At 42.6% G+C, this 11,850-nt stretch overlaps 1 protein-coding gene across 1 annotated transcript in view; it reads left to right on the forward strand.

Moving 5' to 3' along the window:
- Positions 1-676: 676 nt before the first annotated feature.
- Positions 677-11,850, forward strand: part of LOC141499679 (uncharacterized) — an 84,436-nt gene continuing 73,262 nt past the window's right edge. The window contains 4 exon segments of the mRNA XM_074202327.1: positions 677-750; positions 1,117-2,468; positions 7,842-7,968; positions 9,173-9,256. Of these exon segments, the coding sequence (XP_074058428.1) occupies positions 2,430-2,468; positions 7,842-7,968; positions 9,173-9,256 (250 nt within the window). The 5' untranslated portion in view covers positions 677-750; positions 1,117-2,429.

Consider the following 11,850-nt stretch of genomic DNA (forward strand, 5'->3'; position numbering starts at 1 on the left):
TGACCAAATAAAGGTGATCCATGTAACCACGCTCTCTTGCAGCCCAATTCCTCATTTGACCACATCCAGATTAGAGGCTGACTTTCTAAGTCCAGTCACATGGCCATCCAGAAGGCCAACAACCCAGAAGGAGAAAGACCCAAAGCAAAAGACCACAGACCGCGGTCCAGCTGAGAGCCTGCAGGCCCACGGCCGGGTGTGCTCGCTTCCATTCAGGCATCTCTGCCTTCTCCGACCCAATGGCCTCTCCTGGCCCTCGTCCTCATCCCTGCCCTCCCAGCCCCACGGGAAGGGCATCGTGTCTCCTGGGGGAGGGCCCACAGGACAGTGCCCACGGGAGGGCCCGGATGCACACTGGCAGGGCTCCCAAGATGCACCTGGGCCCCGCTCTGGGAGGGGGGAACCGGAGGGGAGGGGCTGTCTGAGAGGAGCAGCTTGGAGGGGGGCGGGGCTTCCGCCCTGGGAGTGGGGTTTGTGGTGGGGGCGGAGCATGGGAGTGGAGAAGGCTTGGCACGTGGTGGAGGGCGGGGCTCCGCGAGGCGGGGCCGATTGGGCCCAGGAGTCCCGACCCTGTACGTGATTGGAGGAGACCGGGAGCCTGGGAGGTGGCAGGGGGCGGAGCTTTTGGGACTGGAGACCCCCCCCCGCGGGGCTGCTGGGTACCAGGAAGTCGGTACTGCGCCTGCTCGGCCTCCCCGTAGCTGACCTCTCTCCGCCTCCTGGAGCCCGGGCGGGCCGGGCAGGTCCCGGGTAGGTAGCGGTGCCTCCACCCCCTCCCCATTTCCCAGAGTCCTCTGCGCTGCCCTAGACTGACCCCGGGCCTCCCTCCTCCCTGACCTCGGCCTCAGCCCCCAGGAGGCCCGGAGTCCGGAATGGCGCCCCCCCGCGGCCCGTCTCCCCGCCCCCTGCCCCCCGCAGAGCCCCGGGGGGTCTCCCAGTGCCCCCAGCTTCCCAGCAGAGCTTCGGTCTCGGGGCCCAGTGACTCGGTTTCCCCGGGCCCAGGGTCTCTCCTGTGGGAATGTCTTCTCCCCCAGACCCTCCTCCTGCCCCCACCCCCGGCCCCCTCCTTCCCCGCCTCAGTTTCTTTTTTTTGAGTTGATTTTTCACTTTTCCAAGTTCAGGCCTCGATCGTTTCCGCCCCAGCCCGGCCCGAGGCGTCACGCGCGTTTCCCCGCGAGTCCTTGTGTTTAAGAGGGAGAAGCAGGAAACGGGAGAGAAGGTTTCACAAGGGGCCCTTGTGTCCACTCGGATTCAGGGCAGCCCCCCACGTGCCCGGCCTCGTCCACGATGGGTCTCCCCAGCTTGTCCTGGATCCCTGCACCGCCGTTGTAGTGATTCTGGGCCCCGGCTCAGCCTCAGTGCATCCAGTTTTCTTCTTTCTTCTCCAACTTACTGTTACTCAGATTGTCCTGTGGAACAATAGGACTCCAGACTGTTCATACTCCTTAACTTGTTCCCCCATCCCCCAATGGAGGGGCATTGCCTCAGTTTCCCCATTCTTTGCCTCTGCAAAAAGATGTCCCGCCTCAACGCCTTTCAGCCCCCTCGGGCTTGAATCCCCGACTGAGTTGTGTTTCCCAGTCTGAGTTTTCTCGTCTTTTCCTTGTCGTTTCCTTCCCGAGCCTCTGCAGCCTCCACTTGCCCTGGTGTCTGTACTTTAGATCCTGCCTGAGTTACCTGGGGCCTGGAGATGTGGGGAGGCAGTGGACCAGCTGGAGGGAGGGCTGTGCCCCGGGAGTCACTGAGGTGCTGCCTGGTTCTCCCTCCTGGCACCCCAAGCTCCTTCTGCTTCTGTAGAAGCCTGAGGAGAGGAGTATGAAGAATAGCATGAAGTAGGAGAGGGATGTGGTCTTTGCTTCTCTTCTACTTTTCTAAGGGCAGGACCTGGGCCTTTAACTCCAGGAGGAACTCACCCTTTATAAATGCCTGGAGGCCAGTCTCCTTCTGCTGTTGAGGAGGCAAAGCTGTCCCTGTTCCCACCCCTCCTGTGATCCTTCTGCCTCCCCAGCTCAGTCTGCCAAGGCCCTAGGCCTTCCCCAAGCAGGTCCTGAGTCAGAGCCAGATGCCAAAGTTGGAGAAATGTTGGAACCATTGTATTGTTAAAGGTTGACAAATATCAGTCTTCCAGAGTATGATCCCCAAAGTAGTCAGTCTGGGACTAAAATTATGGGTTTTTCTAAGCTGAGGTAGAAAAGGGAGGAACTTTCCAGGGTTAGGGTTAGACTGTCTCCTGGGGATCCGAAAGGCTTAGAATGAGAAACCTTTCCTGCTTAGGAGTAAGCTCTGATAGTAGTGCTTTGGCTGTTATATTTGGGGATCTATTGGGAGAAGCAGGACCCCAACATAGATAAAGACCAGAAAAGAGATGGAGGAACTTGACCAAATGGAATCACATTGGTTCTTGCTCCCTTCGCAGGAATTCTGGATTCATGGCAATGGAGCCTGGGAGTCTCAGACCCAAATCTCAGGTAAGTGCAGTCTATCCCCAGACTGCAAGGAGGGGCATCTATGTGGTGCAGTGGATAGGGAACTGACCTTTAAAGTCAGTATGACAGTAGATTGAATTCAGTCTCAGTCACTTGCCACTTCTAAACTGTACAATCTTGGGCAAGTCACTTAACCCTCTTTGGGTCCAGGACCATCTCCAATCATCCTGATTCATATCTGGCCACTGGACCCAGATAGCTCTGGAGGAAAAAGTGAGGCTGGTAATTTAGCACAGCCCCCCCCCCCTCAAATTCAGTTCACATGTTTATCATGGCATAACCTCCTTGATATTTTGTTTTTCCAGAATGAAGAACAAACATCAAACCAAATCTATTTCTATTGCCATAGGGGAGGGTTCATGAAGCTGATAATGCCTTCTTATGGATCCTTTCCTTACCAAAAAATAGGTTTGAAATTGAACCTTTTAGTAACCACATAGCCCTGTTCACTTCTGTGTTTTAACCTGATTCTTGGGGCCCTTGGGGTCTTGAGTATGAGCCCCTCTCACTCAATACTGGTGTCCTCCCTCTTTGTATTTAAGTTCTCTCTCCTTATAGTCAACTTTGAAGAACCACTGCAGTTGTGAATTGACTCATAATTCCTGCCTGGCATTGTGCAAACACACCGACTCACATCCACATAGCTCCCCACATTCTCTGTGATTTTAAGCAGTCTGATGCTTGTTACAGTATTCCATCCCAATCCCACAACAGCTTGTTTGGCCATTCCCCAATTGATGGGCATCCTCTGGCTTTCTCAGATACAAGGAAAAGAGATCCTATAAATATTGTTGTATAATTTGATCTTTTTCCCCCTTTTAAAAAACTGTCTTTAGGTTCTAGAGCTGGCAATGGTGTTGCTGGATCAACAGATACGAAGGGCTATATAGCCCTTTGGGGAACATTCTAAATTGGTCTCCTGAATGGTTGGATCAGTTCACAGCTCCACCAATAGTGTATCAGTGTCCTAATCTTCCCACTTCACTTCCAATATTTATCGTTTTCCCTTTCTGTAGTATCTAATATATATGAGATGGTACCCAAGAGTTGTTTTAATTTGCATTTTTCTAATCAATAGTGATTTAGAACATTTTTCACATGAGTAGAGATAGTTTTGATTTCTTTGTCTGAAAACTGTCTTTTCATATCCTTTGCTTATTGAATGAGCTATATTTTTGCTAATTGCACTTCTCTATATAATTGAGAAATGAGGACTTTAGTAGAAATATCTGTTACAAATGTTTTCCCTAGTTTTCTCCTTTGATTTTGTTTTGCCTAAAATCTTTTTAATTTTATATAATCAAAATTGGCTATGTTTGATTTTTTTCATGGACCTTAAATTCTTCATCTGTCCATAGACTGGTAAATAAACAAGTCAAGGCATGTCTCCTTTTCTCAGTAGCATGCTTTATATGTTGCCATTTTAACCTTGTCTTGGTACGAAGTGTGAGATGCTGATGCCTAACTTCTGCCCAACTCTTTTCAAATTTTTCCACAGCTTTTTGTCAAATGACAAGTTTTCATTCTAAAGACTTGGATCTTTGTCATCTACCAAGTTACCACAGTCATTTGCTCTATTGTTATGTTTTCCTAATCTATTCCCCTGATCTGCCACTCTAAGTTTTAATCAGAGATTGTTTTTGATAATTAGCGTTTTATAATACAAGTTGAGACCTAGTATGTCCAGACCCCCTTCCTTCATCAATTTTTCATTGATTACCTTGATATCCTTGACATTTAGTAAATCCAAATGAATGTGGTTATTATCTTTTCCAATTCAGTAAGATAATTTACTGGTATTTAATTATGATGGCATTGAATAAATAGATTAGGTAAAATTCTCAATTTTTATTATATTGATTTTTCTTTCCCCTGAACAAAAATATGACTCCAATCATTTAGCTATGAGTTTCTTTTTATAAAAAGTGTTTCATAATAATTTTCAGAGTTCCTTTGTCTCTTTTGGCAGGTAAACACGTATGAATTTTAGGCTGGCTAGTTATTTTAAATAATCTAAAAATATAGAATAATATTGATGACACATAGTGTAGTTTCCCTAATTTTCTCTTTTGAGTAAATCAATTTTAGATTAAGCTTTGCTTGAGATCATGATTACTGCTTCTGGCTATTTTTTTTAATTTGGTAAAATTCTACTTCTGCTCTTTATTTTCTTGGGTTGAATCTCTCATTTTGGGCTAATACATTTAAAAAAAATTTTATTTTATTTTTCAAGGCAATGGGGTTAAGTGGCTTGCCCAAGGCCACATAGCAAGGTAATTATTAAGTGTCTGAGGCTGGATTTGAACTCAGGTACTCCTGACTCCAGGACTGGTGCTCTATCTACTGTGCCACCTAGCCGTCCTGAATCTCTCATTATGTAGGTCAATTCATCTCAGTCATCTTCTCAGGTGTAAATAATTGTAAATAATTTCCTGCTTCCAATTTTACCTCTCTATCCTTCCCGAATTTTTTTTTCCCCCCGTAATCCTCCTCTTTACTCTTCTTTTCGTCCCTGCTACCTTGCCCTGTTGTCTTTAACCTATTCATCCTCCCATTTCCAAAAAGAGCAAGGAAACAGCCCTCCCCACCCTCCCCATTAGCTTCATCTATATCAGTTTTTCCTTTTATGCTTCATTTTCATGAGCTAAGCTCTCTCTCCTTATAGTCAACTTTGAAGAACCACTGCAGTTGTGAATTGACTCATAATTCCTGCCTGGCATTGTGCAAACACACCGACTCACATCCATATAGCTCCCCTTTTTTTATCTCCTTTTTTTTTTATCTCCCTATGTAGTTTTATTTTTTAGAATCACTCAATGGAGTGATTCTAAAAAATAAATAATACTAATACTCAGGTCGCTTGGAAAATTATCCCTGACATTCCTGTAAGTTTTCCCCCTAGAATCTCTTTTGGGGGGTGTTTGGCGGATTTTTTAATTTCTTCTTGACCTTCTATTTCTAGAACTTCAGAACAATTTTCTCTTGTTAATTTCTTTCAGTATTGTATCGAGATTCTTTTTCTTTCATCATGACTTTCAGGTAGTCCCAGTCTTTTCATATTATTTCTCCACCATCTGTTTTCCAGAACAGTTGCTTTTCTGATGAAATGCTTCACATTCTTTAGCTATTATTATTTTTGTTCTTTTGATTTTTAGTTTTTGATCTTTTAGAATGTCATTAGCTTCCCTTCATGCAATTCTATTTTTCAAGGAATTATTTTGTTCCTGAAGTTTTTGATTCTTTATTTCCAGTTGTCTGACTTTCTTTTCACCATTTTCTTGATTATTTAGGATTTATCTTAATTTTTTCTCATTTTCCTTTGATATCCCTTAATTGATTTCTAATAATCTTCTTAAGTTTCTCTAAAAACTCTTTTTTGTATTTGTGACATTTGACATTTGTCATTGTATGAGAAATTATTATTTTTGGATACAACCCAAGGTCCTTAGCTCTTTGCAATTCAATGTTTTACAATGTACAGTGTTTTCACTATAGAATTTGCTAGGTTTTGTGAAATCCTGATTATTTTTCTGCAGTATTTAATTTTCTTCCTCCTTGTTTTTAAAATATTTTTTCTTTAACCCAGGAATTTTGAAACTTGGCTCTGACTTTCTAATAAATGTTCCTCCTCCCATTGGTCTGATCAGCTATAGTTGGATACATTGTAATTTGTCTCTGAAATAGAGATGTCACTTCATTCTTCTTCAATTCCCAGGATCTTTTGCAGGTAGTGCTCAGACGAGTCTTTGTTTCTACCTTGCTTCTTGGTCTAGAACTTTAGGGCAATTTTCCTTAATAATTTCTGGTAACATTGTATCCAGCTACTTCTTTTGATCCTGACATTCATATAGCTCAGCAATTTTTATATTTTCCTCTTAATCTATTCTCCAGGTTGGTTGTTTTCTAATGAACTGTTTCAGATTCTCTTGTTTTTTTTTCTGCATTTTTTATATCTTGGCAATCCTTCTTGCCCCTATTGTAGTTTTCAAGGAATTTTTTTTTTTTAACATTTTTTGTCTCTTTCTAATTGATTAACATTTTATCAACTTTTTGATTACTTTTTTTTTGCTATTTTGACCTTCTTATTTGATTTTTAAATTCCTATTTATTTTCCTCCTAAAGATTTTCTTATTCTTTTTGCAATTGGTTGAGTTTTTCATTATTTTTTTAAAAATGGTTTTATTTTTTCCTAATTTTTTCTAATCCACTCTGATTTGATTTTTGAATTCTTTTTTACTTTCATCCAATATTCCTTTTTGTATTTCTGTCCATTGTCCATTATTCTTTAGGGTAGGAGTGGGTTTTTTTTTAAACCTCACACTCCTCTTCTGAAAATCATCCCCCAATTTTTTTTTTACACCAAAGTAAGTATGAATGATTGGGTTCTTTTTTCTTTGCTTATTCATTTTATCTTGATTTTATTTGGTTTGATTTGATTTTTAACAGCTTAATATTCTTATAATGTTTTGATTCTGAGCCATGAGTATTGTTGCCCTAGTCCTCAACTCTTTTTTCCTATTGTTTACTGAATTCAGTTTGGGGGCTCAATGTCAGGGTTTCCTTTTTTTCCTCCACTCAGTCCCAGCTTCAGTGTCCCCAAAATGTTTTTGCTTTCTATGGTAGTGGCTTCTCCTTCCCCACAGCCGGGTTCATGTCTTGTTGGCACTGTTAAGCTTGACTTCTAGATACACTTGGGAATCCTTCAGTCATTCCCCACTCAGTCTTTTTTGCTTTAGAAGCAAGTTTGTTAGGGAAGAGTGACTGAGGTGAGTGACTTGATGTCCCCACTGCTTCTCTCATGGTCTCCTGTTGGATGATTCAGTGGGGTGTCAGTGCTTCCCTCAGGTCAAACCTCAGGCCCTGCATTGTTCTCTGAATCCTCTCAAGTTGTCCTCCTAGGACTTTACCCTTATATTTTTGTTACTCTTAATTCAATTCAGGATGATTTTCTGTCAGTTTGTGGAGGGTATCTGGAGAGCCCACATATTTCTTACCTATATCAGGGTTCCTCCATCAGGTTTGATGATGAAGTTCCCCATCACCTTTTCTTTCTCCTGCACACATCCACCTCCTGCCTTACAGATAAACCACTCGCCTCCCAGATTCCCCAGGTGATGCATTATATTCCAAGGGATTTCTCAGCTTTGTTCCCACTGACAAAAAAACATCTATTTTTCAGAATTCCCTTGGGCTCCTAATGACATTGGGTTGTAGAGGTGACTGCTTCTCATGTAGCATATGAGCTCTGGGTAGATTCCTTCTCTGTGCTTCATCTTCCATCTAGAATTGAACAGGGGTGGACTCTTTACTTCTCATGTCTTTCATCTCTACACCTGATGACTTTTGATGGTCTAGGAGTTGGTGACATTCAAGGATGTGGCTGTGGACTTCACCCAGGAAGAGTGGAGCCTCTTGGACCCTTTTCAGAAACAGTTGTACAAAGAGGTGATGCTGGAGAATGCCCAGAACCTGCTTTCTGTGGGTAAGGACCCTTCCCCTGGTAACACTAAGTCTACTGTTAGTGGGAATATCTTTGTTCCCTACTGTGAAGGGTTTGGAGCAATTCAGAGAGAGGAAAGGGCAGATCTGCAATTCTGTACTTTATCTTCCTTCCTCTTGCTCTAAAATTCTCATCAAGATAGTGGGAAAGGAAGGGAAGGGAATAAGCATTTGCTTTCACGTGCTGTGTGCCAGATGCTATGAAGGCTTTCATTATCATATCACATTTCTTCATCCTGATAACAACCTTCCAAGTTAGGTGAATATTATTATCCCCATTTGAACAGTTGAACAAACTGAAGCAAATGGAGATTAAGTGGTTAGGCCCACAGCTAGTCATTGTCTGAGATTGGATTTTTTTTTTTCAAGCATTGGGGTTAAGTGGCTTGCCCAAGGCCACACAGCGAGGTAATTATTAAGTGTCTGAGGCCGGATTTGAAGTCAGGTACTCCTGACTCCAGGGCTGGTGCTCTATCTACTGCGCCACCTAGCTGCCCCTGGCATTCCTCAGACTAGGCCCAGGGTTCTCTCCACTCCACTGACTAGATTTCTAGATAATGGGAAGTGTGTTCCAAGTCCATCCTTTTATGAAGAAGTTGTACCAAGGCCAAATTTCCTCATCCCTACATGGTTCCATCAGCTTCTCCCCCACCTCTCCCCTTAGCCTCCTCAATAACTGCTCTGAGACTTCTTCAGGAGCCTGGGACTCACCCTGTTATTCTTTCCTATATACTTCTGGCACTACCAGGATAAATGACTGGCCAAGAGAAAGCATTTTGGCACAACTATAGTGTTTCCCAGTACAGAATCTCCCCTGAAGAGGCAACAACTCCCCAGATGAACAACACAGAAAGCTTTCTATATGGTTCAGGGACTGAGGAACAGGGGAGAGGAACTGGGCAAAACGTTCATGTTCCCTGGGTTTGTGGCTAGTCTTGTACCTTAACTCTTTTTACACTATTTTGGAAGGAGTTGCTTTTACCCGAATGGAACCTGTGAGGATAGGGGGAGGGGAGTCTTTTGGGTTCCTTGCATTATAGCCCTAAGGGGTGAGTCCAAGCTCCTACTTGTGTGTTTTATGGAGTGATCTTCAAAATGCAGCAGCTGTGTGTATACCATCCTTTCTAAAGGAGAACTACATTCCAACTTTCTCTCCATCTTCATCCCCAACTGATTTCCCTGCCCAGATCTTCCAGGTACCAGACAAGGTTTTGAGCAAAGAGAAGCTCCATGGATGCTGGAGCAGGAAGGCCTGAGGAGCTGCCTTCCAGGTCAGTGAGGTGAAAGCAGGTATAGGCCAGTGATGATGGCCAGGGATTTTTTGTGTCATAGCGAAGCAAGGCCTGTATTTGGGGACTGGAACATTTGTCTTGGGATTCCTTTTTCCATATTTCCTGACAGTACCTTCCTGGATCTGGCTTTGAACCACCAAGTCTCACTTTCTCCATATGTAAAATAAGAAAGTTACATTCCATGGTATTTCAACTCCCTTTTAGGGATCAATCTATGATCCTAAAAGAAAGACCTAGTTTGTGATCTGGTAATGGAGAATTCTTTTGAAAATGCCAAAAGGGGATAGGCTGATTTCTTTGGGTTCTTTCCAAGGCCTTTTTCAAGTCAATGAAGATCCAAGTGCTCATAATGTCCCAGACTCTGCATAAAGCACCCAAAACATCAGTAGATGTAAGGGGCTTTCCCTGCTCCCATGTTACTTAAATTCTGGTGGAACAGAGAAGAGGGCAAAAATTAATTAAGAGAGAGGAAAGACCCCAAGTTTAAGGAGGAATGTAAAAGGCTTATTGTGTATGTGGTCTCTGATTGATCATCAGGGAAGCCAGGGAGAGTATTCTAGGAACAGGGAAGGCAAGGGAATAACCATGGATTCTAGTGGTGGAACATCCTATCCTCAGAATACAATGGAGGCCCATAATACTGGATTCTAGCATATATATAGGGGAGATTAGGTGAAAGAAGACTAAAAGCCCTAGAGGAAGGGCTAGAGATCAAGTGCTTTAATGGCTGTACATCGGATTTTGTATTTAATCCATTTACTGGGGAGTTACTCGGACTTGGTGTGAACGTGGTGTTAAAGTTCTGGTGAGAATTTTAGGAAGAAGAATTTGACAAGTGAATAGAGGAATAATTGGATGGGGGTTAAATTGAGGTAGCCAAACCAACCAGCAGCCTCTTACAAAATCACAGATGTGAAGTGGCTATGCTCAGATACAAGAAAGTGAGAAAGGATTGTATGTGAAAGATGTCACAGAGAGAATCAAGAGGACTTTGCAAGAGTTTGAAGGTGTAGCTGAGGAGTGGGGATGTGTGCAAGTTGATGGGTCTTGCATTGCATTTGACTATTGAGAGATGCCTTGGATAGCATTTGGAATACAAGAAGATGAGAGGGTTGGCACAAAGAGAACTGAGTTTCCTTTTGGAAATAGAGAAATAGGGGCAGCTAGGTGACGTAGTGGATAAAGCCCCAGCCCTGGAGTCAGGAGTACCTGGGTTCAAATCCAGCCTCAGATACTTAATAAGTACCTAGCTGTGTGGCCTTGGGCAAGCCACTTAACCCTGTTTGCCTTGCAAAAAAAAAAAGCTTAAAAAAAAAGAAATAGAGAAATAGAAACAGTAGAGAATAATGGCACTAGGATCTAGAAAGAAAAATATTGAGAAAAGGGCAAGATTGTCATTGTGAAAGCCTGCAGAGAAATCTGGGAGGATCAAAATTAAAAGTAGCCATTGAATTTTGGCAATTTTGAGAAATAAATGATTTTTTTCTTTTTGTTCGACTATTAAAAATACCCAATCTAAGTATACAGGATAAATGAAGTGAAGAAGGATACTATCTGTACATAGAGAAAGAACTGAGAATTAGAAATATGTCTAGAATATTTTCACATAGATATACTAGTTTGTGTCTAAATGTGGTCATATGTTGGAAAGGGGCCCTTGGAAGAGGACTAAAGGGGAAAAAAAGAAATACAAGGGCAAGGAGTTGAGTACAATTTGGAAAAGGTTTATGACTCTCTGTTTAGCCATGAATGGGTGGAAAGATATTGGACAGAATCTCATGGGGAAGCATGGATCAAGTAAGCGTGTTTTAAAGATTAGATTGAACTGATGTTATTTGTGATAATAAGAAAATAGTGTGGAAGTGAGTGAAATTTAATAAAAAAAAAATGGAGATACGAGTTGTGGATTTGCCAAGAAAGTTGAGTGGTAGAATGAGATTATTTGCACATGTGGCAGCAGAGTACCAAAATAGATAAGAATCCCTGCTTTAGAAACAAGAGGACTGGAGTTCAAATTCAGCCTCAGATGCTTAATAGTTCATGGCTGTGTGACCCTGAGAAAGTCACTTAACCCTGCTTGTATCACATTCAGGGCCATCTCCAGGCTTCTTGATTTATATTTGATCACTGGTCTCAGATGGCTCTAGAGGAAAATGTCAGGATACTGATTTGGCATAGGACCCTCTCAGTCAAATCCAGTTTCATGGCTTGTCATGACATCCCCTTCCTGAGGTCTTCTTTTTTTTATTTTTATTTTTTTACTTTTCAAGGCAATGGGGTTAAGTAGCTTGCCCAAGGCCACACCACTATGTAATTATTAAGTATCTGAGGCCAGATTTGAATTCAGGTACTCCTGACTCCAGGGCTGGTGCTCTAGCCACTGTACAACCTAGCCATCCCCTTCCTGATGTCTTAGAGAAAAAGGGAAAATGAGAAACAATGACAACAATTTTCACATGTAAAGTGATTTTCTTTAGCAACCTTAAGAATAATCTTTTCATATTATATGTGGTCATAAAGGAGAAGAATGTTTATGATTTATCTGAGATAAGATAGATAAGAGTACTTGAAAA

This window comes from Macrotis lagotis, chromosome X (genome assembly GCF_037893015.1).
Source record: "Macrotis lagotis isolate mMagLag1 chromosome X, bilby.v1.9.chrom.fasta, whole genome shotgun sequence".
Taxonomy (NCBI): Eukaryota; Metazoa; Chordata; class Mammalia; order Peramelemorphia; family Peramelidae; genus Macrotis; species Macrotis lagotis.